This window comes from Miscanthus floridulus, chromosome 16 (assembly GCF_019320115.1).
Source record: "Miscanthus floridulus cultivar M001 chromosome 16, ASM1932011v1, whole genome shotgun sequence".
Lineage (NCBI taxonomy): Eukaryota > Viridiplantae > Streptophyta > Magnoliopsida > Poales > Poaceae > Miscanthus > Miscanthus floridulus.
This window is the reverse complement of record NC_089595.1, coordinates 10,403,248-10,427,723: the sequence shown is the minus strand read 5'-3', so window position 1 is coordinate 10,427,723 and position 24,476 is coordinate 10,403,248. Positions and strand designations below refer to the sequence as shown.

Sequence of the window (24,476 nt, the reverse complement as noted above, 5' to 3'; positions counted from 1 at the left end):
TGCAAGCGTGCACTTGCTCACACATGTCCAAGAGCTCCTCCTTGGTGTACTCCTCATCCTCATCATCACTCCTACAAGCATCACTTTCACATTCATCATCACTCACATCATATTTTACCTTGGTAGGCTTTGCCATGAGGCATGTTGATGAAGTGTCGAAGATGGAGGGCTTGTTGTTGATGGCGATGCTTGCTAGTGCTTTCTTGATAGATTTCTTCCCATCATCACTAGAGTCATCACTATCCGAAGAGCCATCACTATCCCATGTGACCACATAACCTCCACCCTTCTTCTTTTGGAAGGTCATTCTCTTCTCCTTCTTCTCCTTCTTTTCATTCTTATCTTTCTTGTACTTCTTCTTCTCATCTTCATCATTATCACTATTGTAGGGACAATTTGCTACAACATGATCGGGGCTCTTGCAATTGTAGCATCTCCTCACATATTCTTTGCTCTTGGTGTGATCTCTTCTCTTTCTTGCACCATAGCCCTTCTTCTTCATGAATTTGCCCATCTTGCGCACAAATAGGGCCATGGCTTCATCATCAATGTCACTAAGATCATCATCGTCACTTGATTCTTTCTTGGACTTGCCCTTGTTCTTGGATGATGATGAGCTAACCTTGAATGCTATACTCTTCTTCTTCTTCTTGTCCTCTTTGTCATCCCCCTCCCTTTCCACACGGTATGTCTCTTGTGTCATGACATCACCTAGTATTTTGTTAGGGGTAATGTCCTTCAATCCTCCTCTTATGATGAGCAATTTTAACATCTCAAATCTTGGAGGTAAGCACATCAAGAATCAATGGGAGACATCATCATCCTTGATCTTCTCTCCCAATACCTTCAAGTCGTTGACAATGACTTGCAATCGATGGAACATCTCCGGAATGCTCTCATCATCCTTCATCTTGAAACTTGTCAACTTGTCCTTGAGGATGTACAACTTGGCACTCTTCACCGCCGGTGTGCCCTCATATGTTTCCTCCAATCTCTTCCACACCTCATTTGCTCTTTCACAATCCTTGATTTGCTCAAACACCTTATAATCAATGGCATTGTATATGGTGTTGAGAGCCATTGTATTGCATTGCTTGTTGATCTTATCTTGATTGGTTGGATCATCGGGATCAATGATAGCATAGTCATTCTTGGTCACTTCCCATACTTGATCATTGATTGAACCAAGATACATCCTCATCTTTCTCTTCCAATAACCATAGCATGTGCCATCAAAGAACGGTGGTTTGGCCCCTACATGATTGAACACAACTTGAGCCATAATTTGACACCGAGGTTGTTAAGCCTTTAGTCAAACGGTGACCATAGCTCTGATACCACTTGGAAGGTCCTAGTATGGCTAGAGGGGGGGATGAATAGTCTATTTAAAATTCTACAAATCAACTAGAGCAATTTGATTAGTAAGACAAATAGCGAAATGTAAACTTGCTCTAGCTCTACGAGGGTTGCAAGCCACCTATCCAACAATTCTAGTTGCAATGATAGCTAGACACACAACTTGCTATGATACTACTCACTAAGAGCTCTCAATTCTAATTACACTAAAGAGCTTGTATCAACTAGTTTGCAAGAATGTAAATAAGTGAGTAGGATGGTTATACCGCCGTATAGAGGAATGAATCAATCACAAGATGAAGATTAAGCCAATCACCAGGAGAATGCAAATGACAAAAGACAACCGATTTTTCTCCCGAGGTTCACGTGCTTGCCAACACGCTAGTCCCCGTTGTGTCGACCAATACTTGGTGGTTCGGTGGCTAAGAGGTGTTTCAAAAACCTCGTCCACACAATTGGACACCGCAAGAACCTACCCACAAGTGAGGTAACTCAATGACATGAGCAATTTACTAGAGTTACCTTTCGGCACTCCGCCGAGGAAGGTACAACTCCCCTCACAATCACCGAAGACGGCCACGAACAATCACCAACTCATGCCGATCCTCCACCGCTGCACCGAGCCGTCTAGATGGTGGCAACCACCAAGAGTAACAAGCGAAATCCACAGCGCAACACGAATACCAAGTGTCTCTAGATGCAATCACTCAAGCAATGCACTTGGATTCTCTCCCAATCTCACAAAGATGATGAATCAGTGATGGAGATGAGTGGGAGGGCTTTGGCTAAGCTCACAAGGTTGCTATGTCAATGAAAATGTGTAAGAGTTATAGCTTGAGCTGGCCATGGGACTTTAAATAGAAGCCCCCATCAAATAGAGGCGTTGGCTCAAAAAACGGGCTGACTGCGCGTCGACCGGACGCTCCGGCCATGATACTGGACACGTCCGGTCGGCATACCGGACGTGTCTGGTAGCTCCCAGACTGCCACGTGTCCTGTTCAAACTAGCCTAGCCGTTGCTGCTCATTTTGCCGACGACTGGACGCAGAAACTCAATTGACCGGACGCTGCACCGCCGAGTCCGGTCGAGTCCAGTAGGCCACCAGGGCTGACCGGACGCGTCTATTAGAAACTGACCGGACGCTGAGCCTCAGCGTCCGGTCGAGTACAGTAAGCACCTATGGACGACCGGACACGTCCGGTCACACCGGACCGGACGCTGCCAGCGTCCGATCAACAGATCTGCCGAGCACTGTGATTTCTGATTCACACCAGACGCGTCCGGTCGCTGAGTCTGTCGCCGAATACCGGACATGTCCGGTCATCATACCGGACGCGTCCGGTCACTCTGCAACCAGCGCGACTAACTCCTCTTCGACTCTATCTCCTTCACCCTTGCTCAAATGTGCCAACCACCAAGTGTATCACCTTGTGCACATGTGTTAGCATATTTTCACAAACATTTATCAAGGGTGTTAGCACTCCACTAGATCCTAAATGCATATGCAATGAATTAGAGCATCTAGTGGCACTTTGATAACCGTATTTCGATACGAGTTTCACTCCTCTTAATAGTACGGCTATCTATCCTAAATGTGATCACACTCGCTAAGTGTCTTGATCACCGAAACAAAATGGCTCCTACAATTTTACCTTTGCCTTGAGCCTTTTGTTTTTCTCTTTCTTCTTTTCCAAGTTTAAGCATTTGACCATCACCATGCCATCACCATTGTCATGATCTTCGCCATTGCTTCATCACTTGGAGTAGTGCTACCTATCTCATAATCACTTTGATAAACTAGGTTAGCACTTAGGGTTTTATCAATTAACCAAAACCAAACTAGAGCTTTCACGCGTGGAGAGAGAGAGAGAGGCAAAGAGAGAGGAGGTCGAGAGCAGAGAGAGGGAGGAAGCGAAGGCGCATGCGAGAGAGATGCGCGCAGTGGGGGGAGGAGAGGCGGCTACACCCACCGTCGGGGTCTAGCCACGCTGGTGCGCCGGAGGCTGATCGACGCGGCCGCAGATCTGGAGAGAGGGAGAGGGAGAGGAAGAGAGAGAGGCACCACCGGGCCGCCTGCACCATTGGCCGGCCGGTGCGCTGCCACCTCGTCCTATCCGCCTGGATGCGCCGGCACGTGGAGAGAGAGGCAAAGAGAGAGGAGGTCGAGAGCAGAGAGAGGGGGATAGTAGCAGCAAGCTTACAAGCAAGTGTCAGCAGTGCACCCATACACACAAACAGATAGCTTATGCATGCATGCACTGGCCATGTCGAGAATCCACCGTACCTGCTACGCGCCACCGTCCATTTGCGTGCCGCGTACGATCACCAGGGAAGCCCTTCATTGAATGCGTCCCGCCGAACGCATGGAGGAAGGCTGGCTGTGACGCGCTTCATCTGAGCCGTGGAATTTCTATCTAACGCACCAACTACATAGATATTACGTGGACACTCTGGGAGGCCGCCGATTCGGCGCGCCATATATCTTTAATACTTTTGTGTGAGAAGTGGCTGGTAGCCACCGCCCACAGATCCAACGCGCGCTTCCCTTAGGCCCATCAGTAGCCCGACTAAAAGGAAGCCATAGGCTGAAGCATTTTTGTCATGGACGGCCACCATTTCATTTTGCCGAGACAAAACTGGAGGGCTGGGCGGCTGGGAATCTAGCCACGCACGCGGAGCACGTCCACCGGCACCACGGCTCTCAGCAGATCCGCGCGCTCGTGCGGCAGATCTGCATCATGGGAGCTGGCCGCGACCATGACTGACTAAAGATAGCAACGGGGCCCTGATACCCGATACCCGACAGGTATTTGATCCATTAGGGGACGGGGATGGGATCATATCTTTACCCGCGGGCATCTAAATGGGTAAGAATCCATCCCCGACGGGTATAGCGGGTACGGGAACGTTCCCTGTTTACCCGTCCCCGTTACCCGTTGGGGAACCCGACTATTTGAGCTGTCATGCGAGTATTAGGCCCAAAGAAGCTCAACATAGGTATTTTGGTCCAAATCTGAACAATCATATATATAGTTTGTGTGTTGTAGGAACCCTAGTTCAATTTTTCCTTACCATCTCCGCCAGCAGCACAAGCACGTCTGCCTCACGAGCGCTCGTGCCCCTCGCTTCCTCAGTTCGGTCTCTCTGCCACCTTTGCTCGTCCTCCTCGCAACCTCGCTCCTTCTCCTCGGCATCTCCAAGACTCCGACACTTATACCCAGGTGAAGAAGAAACGTTTTCGATTGCAAAGCTGCGACCCCAAGTGTCCTTGTCTATCGGGTATGCAGTACCCGTCGGGTATCTGTTACCCGACCGATACCCGACGGTACGGGGATGGGCAAGAATCTATACCCGAGACAGTTAACGGGGATGGGGACGGGATGAATTCTCCGTAGCGGGGAAGAGAACGTTCCGGCGATACCCGACGGGTACATCCCCATTGCCATCCTTATGACTGACTGGTGAGTGCTCCCCAGCACAGATACTTCCTTCTCATGCTCATCAACTTCTCACGGGAGCTGGCCGGCGGCCATGAACTGAAGAACAAGAGGAGATCGAGAACATGGAAGGGGATTAACTCACGGGATCCACGTGGCAGGACGGAAACTCGTCGCTGGCGGCTGGCGAGTAGGGACGGAGGCTCGTCGCCGGTGGCCGGTGAGCGGGGTTGCGGCGTCACTGTGCGGGGATGCGGCGCGAGGCGCAGGCGTAGCTGTGCGGGACTGCGAACATCGGACGCTAGGGCGTCGGGGCAGAGGGATAAGGCTCTCTTCCTGCGCTTCTTACTGGGCTCGGCCCGTCGGCCGTATCGGCAGGATGGCGTATCCAATTTGCATGAAAATAATAAAAAATCGAATAATCCGAGGATACGTATCCTGCGCGTATCGGACACGTATCCGTATCCGATACGTATCGGATACGCGATACGTGGCTTCAGGCACGTATCCGTGTAACACCCGGGAGTGACAACAGCGGTGTTGGATTTTCTAAATGGGGGTGTAATGCCAGAATCGATTAATAGGACGACAGTCGTCCTAATCCCAAAGATTAAATGCCCGCAGGATATGAAGAATTTCAGACCAATCTCCTTGTGCAATGTGATATATAAAATCTGTTCAAAGGTGTTGGCGAATAGATTGCGGAGTTTACTGGATGAAATTATTGCAGAGGAACAAAGTGCGTTTGTGCCAGGTCGATTGATTACTGACAATGTGTTAGTGGCATATGAATGCACTCACTATCTGCAGAGGAAGAAAGGCAAAACAGGAGCCTGTGCAATTAAGCTCGACATGGCTAAGGCGTATGACCGTGTTGAGTGGGAGTATCTGAGGGAGATTATGTTGAAATTGGGATTTCATGAAGGTTTTGTCTCTCTGATAATGAGATGTGTAACATCAGTATCTTTCTCAATTAAAGTGAATGGAGTTCTTATAGAGAGTTTCAGGCCTTCGCGTGGTATCCGCCAAGGTGATCCTATCCTATATCACCCTATCTCTTTCTGCTTTGTGCGGAAGGGCTGTCTTGTTTGCTCAAGTCTGTTGGTCCAGTGCACTTATCCAGAGGTGTTCGCGTGGGCATCCATGCTCCCTGGGTATCAGCATCTTCTCTTTGCGGATGATTGCATCGTTTTCTCAGAAGCGTCGCAGAGGGGGGCCGCCAGAATACAATCGATCCTTGATATTTATAGTCGAGGATCGGGAGTCGGGACAGCTTGTTAACAGAGAAAAATCGGCAGTATTCTTCAGTAAAAATTGCCTAGAAGAAACAAAGGACATGGTGCGGCAGGAGCTCCACATTGAGACTGAGGCATTGGCTGACAAGTATCTGGGGTTACCAACTGCTGTGGGTCGGTCCAATGCTGAATCCTTCGAGTATATGCCTGCAAGAATCAAGGGCAGTCATTGGTTCCTGGAGTGGCAAGGGCAGCGAGCAGTGCGGGGCGGGAGGTCTTGCTCAAATCAGTTGCGCAGGCGATACCAACCTATTCTATGAGCTGCTTCCTCCTCTCCAAGGTCACGTGCAAGAAGATGAGAGCGGCTATGATGAATATTTGGTGGGGAGGATCGGCTGACAACCGACGTATCCATTGGCTTCGTTGGGACCGTCTTACTCACCATAAGTCACAAGGAGGTATGGGTTTCAGGGACTTACATTTATTTAACAAAGCTCTGCTGGGTAAGCAAGGATGGCGACTGACCATTAGGCCTGACAGCTTATGCGACCGGGTCCTGAAGGGCCGCTATTTCCATGATACTGATTTTATGCGGAGCACTCGGAAGAAACACGCTAGCCAAACATGGAGAGCTATCCTGGCTGGGAAAGAGGTGTTACAAAAGGGCATGATTAAGAGGATCGGTGATGGCTCCTCGACAAACATATGGTCTGACAGATGGATTCCGAAATACTTTGATGCTCGTCCATTGACACCGAGAGACGGCCATGTAGTCTCTCTGGTGTCGGATTTGGTGACAGCGTCGGGGCAGTGGAATGAACAGCTGATCCGGGAGACCTTTATACTGGTTGATGCAGCGGCGATCCTTCGTATACCGCTGAGGCCGAATGCGGAAGATTGGTGGGCATGGGAGCCTGAAAAGCATGGTGAATACTCGGTGAAAACGGCCTACAGAAAGCTTGCTGATGCACAGCAGCAAGGTGAGCCAACAACGCCGGGAGGATCAGGTGATGCTTCATGGAACCGAATTTGGAAACTCAATGTCCCCCCGAAGGTTAAAGTGTTTTGGTGGAGAGTTCTCCATGAATTCCTACCAGCCAAATCGGTGCTATATCAGTGCCACATCGAGCAGACGACTTTCTGTGATCTATGTGGAGCGGAGCAGGAGTCCATTCAACACATCTTGATTCACTCTACTGTCTGCTTGTAGTTTCTCGACTGGATTTGGTGTTTCTGGGGAAGTACGCTCATCCATGAGTTCTTCAAGGGAAGTACAAAACCCCATCCATCTTACAGTCGACACTGGCTTCACTAGGGGGAGGCTTCCATCAAAGCCTACATCTCATCCAACCTGTCCCTCGGAGATAGGCACCTTGCTGCTCAATTTCAGGAAATTCCTCTGGATCTAAGGATGATTGAGGCAGAAAAGGCTGGATGTATGTATCACTTTCCTGTCTGCTAATTCATCTATGATTGTTTTGGGTGACTGTAAATGAACTTCGAAGAACCGAAACACTACAAGCAATATGTAAATGGCATAGAAGAATGAACTTACTACATTGAAATATTGAATGAACCCACAAACTCTGCTAGCTGTAGCCTTGCAGTATTTGCAATGTTAAATTTGTTTACGTTCTTATATGTATTGAACTCCGCCTATGTTGTCTCAACATAGCAGGTCCCAAGCCCTGGTAAAGGAGGAGGGTTGTGTTAGGCGTGGCGAGCCAACGTTAAATCTAGCCATTCTAATAGAGATGAAACCCGAAAGAAAATCGTTGGGGCGTAACCCTCTTAGCGACTGCGCCATATCGGAACCCGGGTATGGTGTTAAATAAGCAAGGGCCGGGTCATCACCCCCAGTGACGCGCCTGTGTCGCGATCTGGGCACGGTGTCAAATGATCAAGGATCGAGGTCGTCGCATCCTTAGTGGCGCGCTACATCGGCGCCCGGGTGTAGTGAAAAATGAGCAAGGGTCTTCACATCTGATTCGACGGGTGCGAAGGGTAAGGAAGCTAGTCGAACCAACTAGGATCCATTTAGGCAGTTGGAATGTAGGGTCGCTTACAGGTAAGTTAAGAGAATTAGTTGATACCGCGACTAGGATGCGTGTAAATATATTATGTGTTCAAGAGACTAAATGGAAGAGGTCAGAAGGCGAAGGAGGTGGACAATACAGGTTTCAAGCTTTGGTACACATGGACAGTCGCGAATAGAAATGGAGTAGGAGTTTTGATTGATAAAGCCTCAAGAATAGTGTGGTGGGAGTGAGAAGGCAAGGAGATAGGATTATCTTAGTCAAGCTTGTCATTTGTGATATGGTCTTGAACGTAATTAGTGCGTATGCCCCCCAAGTAGGCCTCGACTGAGAGTGCTAAGAGATAGTTCTGGGAAGACTTAGATGGCCTGATTAGAGCTGTACCCAGTAAGTGAGAAGCTTTTTATAGGAGGAGATCTTAATGGGTATGTAGGTACTACAAGCGCAGGTTTCGAGGCAGTTCATGTAGGTTTTAGGGTATGGTAGTAGAAATCAGGAGGGGGAGGAAGTTCTAGACTTAGCGGTAGCTTTTGACCTGATGATAGCCAACACTTTCTTTAGAAAGAGAGAATCTCATCTAGCGACCTTCAGTAGCGGACAACACTCTAGCCAGATTGACTTTGTCCTCACAAGAAGAAAGGACAAACGAGCATGCTTGGGTTGCAAGGTGATACCAGGGGAGTGTGTTGTTTCTCAATAAGCTTTTGGTGGCAGACTTTCGTTTTCAGGTGCGTGCCCGTAGGGATAAACAAGCTAAGATTGAAAGAACAAAATGATGGAAACTGAAAGGGGAGACGTCAGTGGTATTCAGGGAAAGTGTTATCAAAGAGGGCTCTTGTAAGGAAGAAGAGGACATAAACAACATGTGGGAGAAGATGGACAACCAACATTCGGAAGGTGGCCTCAGAGGTGTGTGGAGTAACCAAAGGAAGTGGAGGCGAGGCTAAAGATACTTGGTGGTGGAACGAGGAAGTCCAAAGGGCTATTAAGGAGAAGAAAGAGTGCTATAGACACTTGTACCATGACAGGAGTGTGGACAACATAGAGAAGTATAAGGTGGCAAAGAAGACTGCAAAGCGAGCTGTAAGTGTGGCAAAGGGTAGAGCGTACGAGGATCTTTATCAACGTTTGAGTACGAAGGAAGGAGAGAAGGACATTTATAGGATGGCTAGGGTTCGTGAGAGAAAGATAAGGGACTTCAACCAAGTTAAGTGCATTAAGGATGAAAGGGAGCATCTCTTGGCGAAGGAGGATGAGATCCGACATCGATGGCAAGAGTATTTTGACAAGTGTCGCTAGCTGCTACAGTCAATTTTAGTAGCAGAGTATTTTCAAACTTCCATCACAGTTACTACCTTTTGTTACAGTTGAGATCCTGAAATCTACCATGGTAGAGAAGCTCCCCAATGATCTGGAAGGAATGGAGTCCTCAATGGAGAAGCTTTACATTCTTATTGATGAGATCTACAAATACGTCGATGATGTTGTGGTAAGTATCTCTCCTGCAACATTTTCCTATTTCGTTTGGATGTGAGTGTCAATTGTCTCATATGTATGACATTGAAGGAAGGACGTGTGGCACCTGACAACAGAATTGGGAGGTTCATCTCTGATTCTGTTGCTTCAATGCCGAAATTGTCCCCAGCTGCTTTCGATAAGCATTTCATTCAATGACAAGATTCAGGTAAATTACTTGTGCCTCTCGATGCCAGTGTAGGATGTCCACCTTGCTTTGGTTGCTGATGAGTTAACAATAACTGACCCCACAGGATAACCTTGCGCTGGTATACCTGTCAAGCATCACAAGGACACAAATCAGCATCGCCGAGAAGTTGAACACTGCCTGCTCAAGTGCTGTAATTTTGGCATCTGGTTGGACGTGGATGACTTGATGCTATCTGGTGATGTTTGGCCTACGTGTCCACTTGGTGGCAGGAATTGTTATTATTACTAAATGAGAGACCTGATGAAAAGGGTTAGTCAACGATGAGATCCCATAATGTTGTCAGTAGGGTGGAGGGCGAGATGTTTCTGTTTGGATAGTATCCTGTGCTTCGGGTTGAATATTTGTAATGCTCGTTTGTTTTGTGTAGCGATACAGTTACGACATTTCAATGTGGAACAGTGAAGAGATTTGCTCCACATTGACGTCATTTGGAGGTGTAGTGGCGCTGGAATGATGTTTGTGTTCCTAGACTGTCCGCTGCTGGGCTTGCTGGATGGTGTGTTGATGTCAGCGACTTACCTGGGGCACTATGCTAATGCATTGTGATCCTGGAAGGTTTCCTCCTGCGCATGGCCATTGTACTTGTACCTTGTATAGCAAGGCTTGAGAAGCTAATTAAAATAAATACGTCGGGCCAGGTTTAGGCTGATAATTTTTTTTCTCGAATTTGTGCTTAGCTGTCCAGTCCCTGTCTATTGCCCAAAATAAATGCTCAGGTACAGAAGAGTGTTGTGGTCGTTGCTACTGGCCCAAAAACAAACTTACGAATTGCCAGCCCAGCCCAGTCCAGGCAAAATTCCGTCATGGTTCACCCCTGCCCCTGCCCCTGCCCCTGCCCCCTGCCCTGCCGCCGCCAGGTGCCCAGGCCTTCGTCTAATCGTCCGCCCCTTCACCAGGTATGCGTATGCCCGCCCACCCTTCCTGCCTCCCCTGTGCGAAACCGAGCACCCAAAACCTAAGGGCGTGTTTAGTTTTAATTTTTTTTTTGTCTACAGTAAAAGAACATGTTTGGACACATGCATGGAGTACTAAATGTATACGAAAAAAAAATTAATTGCACAGTTCTCGGCAAAATCGCGAGACGAATCTTTTAAGCCTAATTAGTCCATGAAAAGCCTTAAATGCTACAGTAAACCACATGTGCTAATGACCGATTAATTAGTATCATTAGATTCGTCTCGCAGTTTTCTGATGGATTCTGTAATTTATTTTTTTATCAGTATCCAAAAACCCCTCCCGACATCCTTCCGACACATCCGATGTGACACCAAAAAATTTTCAACTCCTCAACTAAACACACCCTAACTTAAAGCTATCCACCCATTTCTATTCGGGTCATTTCCTTTATTACTGGGCTGGGCCCGTCCCTGCACTGAGTGCGTCTTGTTATATGATTACTATGACCACCAATGAATGTCTGCCCATCTAATCTCATTGGTAATCAGTATGAAATATCAATAGGTTATAATCTCATGATGCGTGGATACATATATGGAACTTCTGTTGAATCTGTGTTGGAAGATTTCTAATAAAGGTCTTGTGCATGTTGATGAATTGTGGAAATGAGGATCAGTTAGTAGCTAGGCCGTATGCTTTTAGTGTTGCTTTCATTCCATCAAAGACGAACACATGTACTATATATGTTGGAGCCCACCTAGATAGGAAATTACATAATACATATTGGGATGGTTTGGTCCCTTCACATTTAGTCCAGGGTGCTTCTATTTTGGCGGTACAAACAAATATGGGTATTCAGTACTTCACAATGAACTACTATGTAGATTCAGCTCTCTGATTGGGTAGTGGAGTGGAGACTCTCCAAATCCTGCAACAGAATCAGAAAAAAAAAAAGTGCAAGGCGCCTTTGAACACATTCCTAGAGACAAAAACTGCAGGTTTTCGCAAAAGAGTTGTTCAGCATAGAATTTCTCAAATACATTGCATCTGGATGCTTGGCTTGTTCACATAATACCAAAATGCACCCACCCATTTTTAAAATTAAAATTCCCTTATTTACCGATATTTGAATTACAGATTTATTAATTACTATAACTAAAAATCAGCACTAACAATTATGTGTTGATAGGTAACTTGTGGATAAACGCATTGCTTGCAATTTGAGATGCTAACAACTCGAATCCCAAACTTCATTCAAAGAGAGCAGAGGAGGCAACAGAGGAAGGAAGAAGAAGAGTCTTGGGTTAGAATCCCGAGGCCCAAGGCTCACCTTATTAAAACCCTATTGGGCTTGGAGCTCACACCAGAGCCAAGCAGAGTCTGTCCTGTTCCCCACTCTTCACGAGGCCGGTCGCCACGACGTGCCGACGGTGGTGGGAAAGGCGCCCGCAATAGGGGCATTCTCCATTCTCGGACCTTGGGCTCCTTGTTGATCATGGACAAGTAGAGTGGAGTGGACATGTGGCTGCGGCAGAAGACCTTCCTCCGCCAGCTCCTGCCATTGAGGACGGTGGCGCTGGCGCAGGCTTCATCACCGTCATCCTGGGTGGCCAGCCGGCAGGGATGCTACTATGGGTCTGCGCCGGAGGGGAGGAATGGAAAGCCAGCGCCTTTGCAGGTCTTCTGCCATATCCGTTTCCCGATTCCCTTCCCCCCTGTCTGTTTACTGATGGGTTTGGTGCAGGCGCGGGGCATGGTGGACAAGTTCCGGATGCGCGCCAAGGGTGGTGACGGCGGCAATGGCTGTGTCAGCCTCCGGCGCTCCAGGTCCAACCTCCATGGCATGCCTGACGGTGAGAGACCGCTCCCTTTTGTGCTGCCCTTGCTTGTTTTTCTAATAATACTATATAATGCTCTGGTGAAATTAGCTCTGGTTCTGGTATTAGCACTTCACAATAGAACTCCATCTTTTCTAGTTAAATTAATGATCCCCTTCATCATGAAGACCAATCTTCAAGTTCCACTTTACTTGTTTTATCCATTTGAAGAGCTCTTACTGCTGGTAAATTTATTGATTTAACACTAGGTTAACCGTCTATTGTCCTCATCTGAACTGCCCTGTTGTTTTTTGCTATTTCCCGTAATCTGTTTAATTGACTAACAGATAATATCTAGCAGTCTTTAAAATGGTATTTTCTGAGATGATACTTGTATGGGGAGCTAATGCTTGACCACCTGATACTAGAGGTGCATCGGTATTGTAAACACTAAATTTGACGTCCAAATGCAATGCTACAGTCAGAGGATGATCTCTGGAAGTCTAAAAAAATCTTGTGCAAAGTAGATTTTAATCCCTGCTAATTATATTATATCTGAATGTTTCCCCTGTTTCTGTTGGTCGAAGTTAGTTCCTGATACTCTGTTTTTTAACATAGCACTGCTGGGATTATTATTATTATTATTCGCATTTGGAATGATTAATCTTGATAATGAATAAAAAACAAATGCAGGTGGTAATGGAGGGAAGGGTGGTGATATAATTCTTGAGTGCTCCAGGTCTATCTGGGATTTCAGTGGCTTGCAGCATCACATGGTATGTATTGAAAAAATGTCATATGTTTTGCTTAAGATATAGTTGCTGCACTGATGGTTGTTCTAGATGTAAGATCCTATTTCACAAAAAATACCCTGATTGAAAATTTAGATCACGAATATATTAGAATTTCCTGGATTTTATTTAAATGAACCTAAAGTGTGAAGGTAGACAATATGTCTGAATATGATATGGATTATTTGAATTCTGGGAAGTCATTGATACCTGACTTTTAGCTTGTTTGCTTTTGGATTTCAGAGAGGAGGCCGAGGCGGGAATGGAGTATCTAAGAATCAGATTGGAACAAGAGGTTCAGACAAGGTTGCCATGAATATATGTCTATATATGTCCTAACTTCTTTTGGTTTCTGTTTCGTAAATAAACTGGCAGCGTATATCACCTTCACTACTTATAAGTAACAGATCGCACAAGTACCAGTAGGCACGGTGATTCATCTGGTCAATGGGGAGCAACCTTCTCTCACAGTAAATAAAACAACCAGAACTCTAGATCCTTGGGACATACCAGTTTCTGCAGAACACTCTTCAGGTTCAAATCAGATTGACAATGCAGTGATGAAAGGTTTCGATGGTAGCTTGTCCCATCGGCATATTGCGCCCAAGCATAATACTGATGGAAATAAAGCTGAAAAGGGAAGCAGAAGTCAGTTGGAGAAGCTAAAATACTTTCTTACATCCTCCAAGCCTCGGTTCTCCAACACTGATTCTGATGTAAGAAGCTATCCATGTCAGGAGGGGATAGATGAAAAGGATCAGACTGAAAGCGAAGATGAAGAATTTTGGGAGGATGAAGACGAGTTCAACATTGACAATGAGGATGACAAGGAAGAGGAAGAGAGGGAAGAAGAAGATGTGCAATATTGTGTTGCTGAGATGACGAAACCTGGGCAGCGGTTGATCATAGCAAGAGGAGGGGAAGGTGGACTGGGGAATGCTTTTATCATTATGGAGATGCGGCCATCCAAAGCAAACAGACAAGAAAAGATAGCCCGCTTAAGTACCGGACAGCCAGGAACTGAGAGCTTTCTTATCTTGGAACTCAAGAGCATTGCAGATGTCGGTCTAGTTGGATTGCCTAATGCCGGAAAGAGCACATTGTTGAGTTCTCTCTCTAGGGCGCAGCCAGAGATAGCCGACTATGAATTCACCACACTGAGGCCCAACATTGGCAGCCTGACCTATGAGGACTACTACTCTGTTAAAGTGGCTGATATACCTGGCCTGATCAAAGGAGCACATGAGAACCGTGGCCTCGGTCATGCTTTCCTGAGGCACGTAGAGCGTACGAAAGTTCTTGCCTATGTGCTTGACCTTGCAGCCACGCTTAATGGCAGGAAGGGTGTCCCTCCTTGGGAGCAGCTGCAGGATTTGGTCTCAGAGCTGGAGCATTACCAAGAAGGTCTGACTCGGCGACCATCACTGATTGTCGCAAACAAGATAGACAAATAGGGAGCTGAAGAGATGTACGAGGAACTGAAGAGGAGAGTGCAGGGTGTTCCTATATTTCCAGTTTGCGCCATCTTGCAGGAGGGGGTGCCAGATCTGAGAGTGGGTCTAAGGAACCTTATGGATGACTCAGATCCAGAGGGCATTGATTTGAGCAAAATGACTGTTTAATGAGGCTCCATCGCTTTCCCCCCTCGTGAATCATGATACTGATGCACATGAGTGTGTTGTGGATATTTCCCTTGAGAACCAGAGGACGAAATGGATATAGTGATTTGATCTGCAAATTCTGATGACTTTGTGGCTCTTCCTTTCTTTCTTTTTTTCTTTTTTAATACCCTTGTTGAAGAGCAGAAATGTGTATTAGCTATAAGGTTTGTTTCAAGTTGTACATAAGGTAGCAGCTGAAACATTGGCCTTGTTTACAAAATATAAAGATAACTGCATTTGCACTTGGTAAACCAAGAAGTCATAGGGTGATAGATTCTGGTTTTAAATGTTGAAGATAATGCAACCAGGGTATGTTTTAAAAGCAGATTGTTAGAATCCAAACTGGAATCTTCTAAGAATCTAACATAACTTAGGGTCCCATAATCTATAACTTACTTTTAAGACTCCAAAGTTAAAACAAACATAGCACATGTCCTGTTGGTATCATTCCTGCCTGCAGATATGTCCATGGAGCTGCAGTCTGCAAAGTGAAGACAATCTTCTGGTCCAGATGGCATGGAGTGCTATGCTTGTGGTATTTACTATCGAAGAGTTATCTCTTAGCAGTATTCTTGAATCATTTCTGCAGGCTGATTACCAGTATGTGACAGTACTACCAAGTGCTATTACATTTACTCACCTGAAGGCTGAAACATTGCCATAGCGTGAAAATAGAGAAAAATTGCATCTGTACTTGAGACCAGTAAATATACTATCAAGTTATATTATCTGTGGAATCTGACATCGTCTTTTGGCCACAGGAACCAACATTATCCCAGGTGTCCTGATGGTTGCATGCTGATTGCTTCGGTTGGTTCAGGAGGACGGTCTCAAGATGATGGACCATTTTGAACTATAATAATAACTTAACATTGTGCAAGGAGACGTCCCTTTGGCGTGGTGGCACTCGAGAAGCGACTTCAATGGAGAACAATGCTGGGGCATCTGAGAAGCCACAAATTCTGCACATTTACTGCATATATATATTGACCCCACTGGAACTGGAAGTTTGTTCAGCAGAAGTTACAACGTGTTGAGATTGAGACCTCGTCTGAGTTTCTGTATGTAAGCCATTTCCACTCTGATAACTTGATGTTTCCTTGATAAAAAAAAAAGCCTTCTTGATCTTGCATCGAAATGGAGTGGGCATGGTACATACATTTAGTGTAGGTGGGCTGTTGTTTGGTCATTTTGCAAAGCACCCGTTTCAAAAAAAAAAAAATGTGGGCATGATACATACATTTATTTAATTTATAGAGAAAGCAGACCTATGCATGGCTTAATTTGTTTACCAGGAAGGCAGAAACATGCATGCTTGCATGCAAAAATGGGACTCGAAACATCGGTCGTTTGCAGATTTGACACTGGACCCACATTCATACACACAGATAGACTCACTTGTCATCCACCCGAGTGTCATCATAATCAAGGAGTCAATCTTTCGAGTGTCATTTTTGCAATTTTTTTCCTTGCAAAGACAGAGAAATCGATTTATTCCTTATTAGAATAATAGTTTGATTAAAAGAGTTACACGATTGTCAGTTCACTTGCAGGGATCAGCAAGCGGAGTGCCACACAAGCACCTGTTGTGCTGGTAGCTGGAGGCATCAAAGCTCGCCATGTTGCCGCCGGTTGGCACTGCGCCGCAGAGCCGGTTGTAGCTGACGTTGAAGAACTGCAGGTTGGTCAGGTTCACCACCTGCGCCGGGATGCCGCCGTAGATGGCGTTGTGGCTGAGGTCCAGCGAGATGAGCTGCTCCGGCAGCTCCACGGTGGACAGGTTGAAGCTGAAAGCGTTGCGCGACAGGTCCATCTGCTGCACCGGCTTCGCCCTGCCGAACAGGCTGGACGCGTCGCCGGCGAAGGCGTTGCGGGACAGGTCGACCTGCGCGAACGCCACTGCTAAGAACTCGGCTGGGACGCTGCCGGTGAGGTTGTTGTGCGACAGCCGGAGGTACGCCTCCTGCGCCTTATTGTTAAGCTTGCTGAAGAGCAGCGGCGGCAGGGAGCCCGTGAGAAGGTTGCGGCTGATGTCGATGCTGTAGAGGCTGGGGAGCGTGGCGAGCGAGGCCGGGACGGCGCCGGTGAGGGCGTTGAAGGAGAGGTCCAGCTGGTTGAGCCTGGTGAGCGCGCCCAGGAACGACGGCACGTGGCCGGAGACGCCCGTCCAGGAGATGGTGAGGAAGGAGAGGTTGGAGAGCTTGGCGATGGCCGGCGGGATGGGACCAGATATGCCGGGGAGGTGGTGCAGCCTGAGGTTCTGGAGGTGGACGAGGCCCGCGATGGCGTCAGGGATGGTGCCCGTCAGGTTGGCGTCCTGGAACACGGCGAGGCCGACGACGCGGCCAGTGGCGGCGTCGCAGTCGACGTCGTACCAGTCGCAGCAGGGGTTGTCGGGCGTCCACGACGCGAAGTGGTACGGGTTGCCGAGCGCTGCCTTGATGGCCAGCAGCGCCGCCTTGTCGCCGGAGTGGCACTGGTCCTTGCTGGAGGAGTCGGCGGATGCTGATGATGCAGCGGCAAGGAACAGGAGGACGAAGATGAAGGAGCGCATCGCCATCGTTGTCTCCATCTTCATCTTGGATTCTTGTGGGGATCGCTGCAGCTAGCTAGCCTAGCTATATAGTGGTCGTTTGCCAGTGCCAAATGAACAGACTGGTGGAATGATGAGCGCCGACAGAGACCAAGGTCAGTAGCCGCTAGGCTCACGGCTCTGCAAGTGCAAGACGACCAAGGGAGACGATGGTCAAATTACTCAACCAAAGCTCTGACTAGATGGATAAGAAGATGTGGTCAAAATTCTAAACTTTGACCTTAAATGTAGTTTTAAAAACACGCACGTGTAGATTTGCCTACGTACTGTCATAATCTCTTGCTTGCAAAGTACATGATATAACTATATAATGATAGGAAAAGATATGTTAAAACATATAATGAATTCAGATTCAGCGCAATTGCTAATTTCTCTCTATACTAGCAAGGGAAAAATAATATATGTATGTACTAGCAGGCATAATTTTTTGATGGAGGAAATTGAACATCTTAAATAATGGCAATGCGAACAAAAGGTAACCATGGCCTCCCTAGCTAGTTTTTGAAATTACATTAGAGTAAACAGTGATTTGTTAAGCTCAAATATCAGTATCCTCTATAGGTTGGCACTGATGTTGACCTTCCAAGACCTCACGTACTTCAAGCTCTAGTGCACCACCATGATCTTGAGTGGAGTTATGCAGGATTTTAAATGACTTTTTGTGCCATTGTAGTAATCAAGTGTGGACACATAGCAATGACTTGAGATTATCATGCAGAAGCATCCTCCTGCACTTCACAAGTTTACATGTAATGTTATGCAGAAATTTGGCCCTGTTCGTTTCGCTGAAATTTGGCTTATGCTGATGCTTATGCTAATTTGTTGTGAGAGAAAAACGCTGTTCGTTCGCTGAAAAGTACTGCTGAAGTAGTGCTGTAAAACAGTTGCTTAATCTCGGTTTACAGCAGCAATTTACTGCATCGATCCGTACCATCAAGAATACTACTGCAAAGTAGAACTAGAAGGCCCAATCCTATCTATAATCAGAAACTCCAGTAGAGAGAAAAACGAACTTGACAGCTAGTTAGGCAAAGATCTAGTCACCGGAAGGTAGCAATTGCAATCGAGACCAATAAGATGACGGAGGAGTCGGGGTCGCCGCCGCCGAGTCGAATTGCTTAGCCGCAGTAACTGCTCGGCTCAACGCCAAACCCGGCGCCGCCACCTAGGGCCCTCGTTGAGTGCCTTTCAGAGCCGGAGTGATGAGGACATCGCACTTGTTATGTTCGATCACACGAAGATCATTCACCATCTAACAACGCAAGCGATCGTAATCATGGCCACTTACACGAAGCTGCACCAAGAAACTACAAGAACTGATGAATTCATTCCTAATTGACTTTTTTGAACAATTATTCCTAACTGACTTTGATTTCAATTATTTCTAAGAATGTAATACTACCTAAGTGTTCTACCTTGATGTTACTTAGGTGCACACATAGAAAGATGAAAGATACATGGCCTAAGGAGAAGGACGATCGGACTAAGGTTTTCATCATCTGTTCTAGTTTAATAAAAATGGACCCATGTGATAAACACGGACCAATGTGATAAACACAGACCAATATGATAAAAACGGACTAATCCGATAAAAACAGAAGGTCAACAGTCTTCCAACTGTTGGTACAACTTCCCATGTAAAATTGTACCATTCTACGATGTTTCGTGATGCATTCTACACATGCTAGGAAAGTTGTTCAAGTCTACTTTCACACCTAACAAACTGTTCGTCATTTGGACTTCCCAATAAGGAGTTATGGCTAGATTAGTGGAGACTGCTCATGAGGCCAACAATTGCGTACAGACCGCTTCGAGAATCCATCTTGTAATGACCTTTCACATAGCCTATGCTTCAGAAAACTCCATTTAGTTTTCACTAGCTAAGTAGGAGGGTGGTTCCTAGTATAAGTATCCCCTGCCTCTAAATTATTAGAACTTTTTTTTTTAAATTGATAAACTCCTGATATTGTAGCCGAACTGCCGAGTACCTTACTCATACATTTGTTCTTGTTCTTCCTTGTTTTTCTTGGTCTTGTGAAGAGATCCCTCTGGGTTTTTCTAGTTCGTGCTCTACGGTTTCGAGTACGGCTGCAACGTTTTGTGTGGATTAGTTCTGGATTGTGGTTCTCCAGTCATTCGGAGATCGAGTCGAAGTCTTCGCAGTTTCGGTGCCTCTCTCCCCGTCAGGTATAAAGCTAGATATCCGCTCTATCTTTATTTTGTCGATCTACTGTCGTATTGAGCCCATGAGGCGGTGACCGGCCAGCGTTGCCAGTGACGGCGCGATGCAGAGTATGCGGTCGGCGGCGAGCGCTGGAAACCCATATGAAAAGTTTTTTTAAGGCAGCCAATTTTCATTTTGAGGAACTTTTAGAGCAGCCCAGATGGCCCAGCTTAGAAGCAGCACTGGGCCATAGCATTACCTTGCCAAATAATTATCTGTACACAAATGAAATGAAGGCGTGTCTTATTTTTTTAACCAAACTTTACAATTGACCGACAATTAGCTGAATTACATTCATGTTTCGATATATAAAAGCTGCACCAATCAAAAAAAATTTAATATAATATTGACTATGTAGTAATAGAGTACGAAATAAGAGAAGTTAGTAGTCGAAAGTCAACTTTTCGGGACTTTCATTTGAAAATACGCCTTAAATGGATGGACAGATCGAGGGGTTTATGGATAAAGATGGCAACGGGGAATTCCCCGTCGGGGAACAGGCCCCCATCCCCGGGGGACAAACTTTCCCTGTCCCCATCCCCGCGAACATCAACGGGGGGACATTTCTTCACCATCCCCGTCCCCCCCCCCCCTGGGGATTTAATCCCCGCGGGGATACCCATCCTCGAGCACAATAAGCAATGTACCAAATCGTAGAAACAAGACTACACAAAAAAAAATTTACAGACACATCACAGATTCATAGCAAGTCTAAGCAATTCACCCGGCATTCGGCGGCAGCCATGGCTTCTGCGCCGCGCGGCTGGTGGCTCCGACGAGGCCGACGAGCGGCGAACGATGTCCCGAGTCCTGGTGAGTGGATACCGAGAGATGCAGCATGTCGGACATGGAGAGATGTAGCGGCGTTGGACACGGAGAGGAGTGAGCGATGCAGGAAGCGATATCGCAGTAGAGGGTGGCGAGTGCAAGAGGGTGGCGAGTGGACACCGAGAGGGATGGAGAGATCCAAAGCGGAGGTGGCGGCGTCGCAGCAGAGGGAGCGATGCACTACGTCAGATTGAGGATTGGGGAATTAGGGTTAGAGAGTTGGTAGTGCGTATATATACTCGGTTGCATTACATGGGCCTGGACGCCTGGTGCCTTGGCGGGGTGGGGCGGCGGGGATGGGGTCGGGGAGCAACCAACCATCCCCGTCCCCGTCATCGCGACGGGGATAGATTTCCTACCAAATTCATCCCATGAGGAACAATCTGGCTCCATCCCGGTCCCCTACCAGAGGAATTCCTCGTGAGGAATCAGGGATCGAAGCCCATTGTCATCTTTATCCGTGGAACAAATGACACGTTAACACAATTTGTTCGTCCACTCTCCTTGAGCTAGCTAGTCTTAGCACCTGTGCTATGTGTTGCATTGGGAACTACATACCTCGCCTAACTAAAGATTATATTTTTGGTTTTGCCACTAAGAATAAAGGGCCTCATAGAACAAAGTTGTGAAAGAGGCAACAGCCAATAAAAAAAGTATAACAGTTCTTGATGATGATGACACAAAAAAGGAGAAGGCAGACATTACTCGACAAATAGTTATTGGGCCTCCTCGTTTGCGCTTGAAGCAGGCAGCCGTTTGGGCTGCTGCTGCCGCCAGCGTAAGGCAAAAAAAAAAAAAAAAAAAAAAACTGTAGCTACAGTGAGAATAAGCAGCCGCGCTGCTGGCAAAAAGCCAGCCGATCGAACAGGCTCATCTAGTTAGTTGACCAAACCCCAAAATAAAAGCGTATCAGTCTATCAGGAAAAGCATATTAGCGAAATCGACAGCAGGACAGTTGACGGCGTCAATGGATCCTCTTAGGTAATAAGCCAAGCAGTAACCCACTAAGGCCCCGTTTAGTTCCGAAAATTTTTGGCTTTCGGCTACTGTAGCGTTTTCGTTTTTATTTGGCAAAAATTGTCCAATTATGGACTAATTAGGCTTAAAAGATTCGTCTCACGATTTCTTGGCTAACTGTGTAATTAGTTTTTTTTCGTCTACATTTAGTACTCCATGCATGTGCCACAAGATTTGATGTAACGGGTACTATGCAAAAAAATTTTGGTTTTTGGCTCCAACTAAACGGGGCCTAAGCATGGCATCGACGGCATCTCCAAGAGATTGTGATGTGGCTGCATATATATATCTGCTCGGTACTCCTACTGCAGAGCTGGAGAAAGAGAAGGCCCGGCCCCCTCTTTCACGGTCAGTGAAATATACTAGGGACCTCGCAACCAGTCATGCACGTCCGAGCTTCCAAAGCGATATGCTGAATTTGTTCTAGCGCCTCTTGTAGGTATCACTCGAGGTATGATTGTGACATTTCTGTGTAGGGCCATGTTTAGTTTCCCCCAATTCCTGAATTTGACACTATGTAAAAAGAAGATTTCCCGTCACATCAAACTTGCGGTACATGCATGGAGTACTAAATGTTGACAAAATTAAAAACTAATTGCACAGTTTGGTTGTACTTTGCGAGACGAACGTTTTGAGCCTAATTAGTCAACGATTGGACAATTATTACCAAATAAAAACAAAACGGTACTGTAGCTAGTACGTTTGGCTGCGCCGCCGGAAATTTGGCTGCGCCGATTCGGTGCGTGAACTAAACACGGCCTAGCTAGTACGTTTGACTGCGTCTAGTCTAGGCTAGTCTTGTGAAACCCTCCGCTATCTTAGGATTATATTATGTATGTTGAAGCATACCGGCCGGTTAATCCTCACACGAGACATGAAAAAAAAAGATATATCGTAAAGTGTTAGAAAAAAAGTAGAGACATCTAGCTATCAATTCAGTAAACTATTGATTAGATTTATTTTTTATTGTGTGGGGAAGAAACATCTAGCTCCAAAAATGGTTTAAAAATAATAACCTTATAAGTTTAAAAATATTTTTAGAGATGTCTCCCTTTTAGTCTAGAGAAGGCTCTATCAAGAATCATCACTAAAAATGGATTCTGAGCCCGTCCATTTTTAAAAATCGATTTTTAGAGGTGGTTGAAAAGTCCAGCCGATGTCTAGAAAGACGGTATGTTTTCTAGCCACTTCTAAAGATAGAGGCATTTCTAGCTGCGGCCGTTAATTGCACCCATTCCTAGAAATAGATTTCTAGATCCAGTTGGCAATTTGGCCAACCTCTAAAATAGGTGCAACAGAGTAAAATTCACAATTTTTCCAACTTTATATCAATGCTATAGCAACTTCATAGATGACTACGTTTTCATTTGAAAACATTTGGGGCTTGAAAATTATGTTTTGTGCTCTAGATTTTGAAATTCATTATTTTTGAAAATTTTTAAATGACCTCAGATGAAGAAACGACGTAAACCAAAGTTGTAGTATTCAAAGAGATCTGCAACTTTGTAGTTGACTAATTTTTCATTTGAAATAATTTAGGTCATTGAAATTAAGTTTTTAGATTTTGAAAATCAATCTTTTTTAATTTTTCAAATGACCTCTCCTAAACCAAATAGTAATACCCGAGGAAATCTAAAAGAGAAATAAACATGAAATGGTTCCATTATATCTAAGAAATTGTCTTTCCTTTTTGTCCTTTTAATCAAGTTGAGTTTGCAATGAATTGAAATTTTGTGGTTTGATAACCATGTCAATCCCCATCTCCAGTAACTTTACAAATTATTTGAAGAATTTTTTGAACTAGCAAAAATAGAATAATTTGTAAATTTTCAAACAAGTTTAAAATAATTTATGATGTCATAATGGTATACATTCTAAATGCGTATACCAAAAAAACTTGCAAACAATTCATAAGTCACATTCAATTTAATTAAAAACATATAAAAAAGCAAGTTTCTAGAGATTTTCATAGGAAGTTCATGTAAGATCCATCTATGAAAATGTGTTTCGACAAGTGGTTCAAAGTTACAGGACACTTTAACCAACTACAAAGGTGGCCAAAAAGTTAATTCATATGTGGAAAGGTAGGGGGCCAGGGTGTTGTCTAGGAAGGTATGTTTTGTAGTAGTGGACCATTTTTTCCATTGTATTTACTGAGAGTTCTATTTAGAATATAAAATCTAGATTCTTGAGAAAAATCAAAGAGATGCCACAAGCACTAGGATTTCAAATTGACATGTGGGGGAATTTTTTTTTATATCGCAGTACATGAGATCAAAACTGGTAAACCAAAATGTAGATTAATGAAACCGTGAGCGTGACAAATGGTCTACAATATATTACAGGTAACATAGCTCGATCAAGCACTATGTTCTCAATTAAATACATGTTCAACACGAAGATATAATGCAAAAGGGAAAGACTGAATGGGGAGGGGACACTACTACACAAACTTTACTGGAGGCGGGCGTTTTTTATTTTCCGCGGCGGGCAAAGCCGTCCGCCACGGCCTAGAGGCCACGGTAAATCGTGGCTTAACCGCAGCGGGCGGCTTTGCCCGCCGTGGTTAACCGATTTACCACGGCGGGCGGTGTAACGTGCCCGCCGCGGTAAATATACTTTTACCACGGCGGTCACGTTGCACCGCCCGCCGCGGTAAATTATTTTACCGCGGCGGACACCTTTCGTGGCCCGCCGCGGTTATGTTCGTTAGCCGTGGCGGGCATTATTATTTGCCCGCCTCGGTAAATTATTTCCTGAATTAAAAAAAAATACAGCAGGCATATAAATTCAAATTCAAATTCAAATTCAAATTCAAATCACATCCAGATTTCACAGATTAAACTTAAAAAGTATG

The 24,476-nt window shown here is 45.7% G+C and overlaps 1 protein-coding gene and 2 pseudogenes across 1 annotated transcript; 2 read left to right on the top strand and 1 right to left on the bottom strand.

Annotated features, from left to right (window-relative positions):
- The first annotated feature begins 6,130 nt into the window (after positions 1-6,130).
- LOC136510251 (eukaryotic translation initiation factor 3 subunit F-like) lies at positions 6,131-10,245 on the top strand (annotated as a pseudogene).
- Positions 10,246-12,094: 1,849 nt separating this feature from the next.
- LOC136514440 (probable GTP-binding protein OBGM, mitochondrial) lies at positions 12,095-15,052 on the top strand (annotated as a pseudogene).
- A 1,380-nt stretch (positions 15,053-16,432) lies between these two features.
- On the bottom strand, positions 16,433-17,607 carry LOC136514003 (polygalacturonase inhibitor-like). Its single transcript, XM_066507983.1, has one exon. The coding sequence runs from the start codon at positions 17,533-17,535 to the stop codon at positions 16,501-16,503; it is 1,035 nt and encodes a 344-aa protein (XP_066364080.1). The 5' UTR covers positions 17,536-17,607; the 3' UTR covers positions 16,433-16,500.
- Between the last annotated feature and the right edge of the window lie 6,869 nt (positions 17,608-24,476).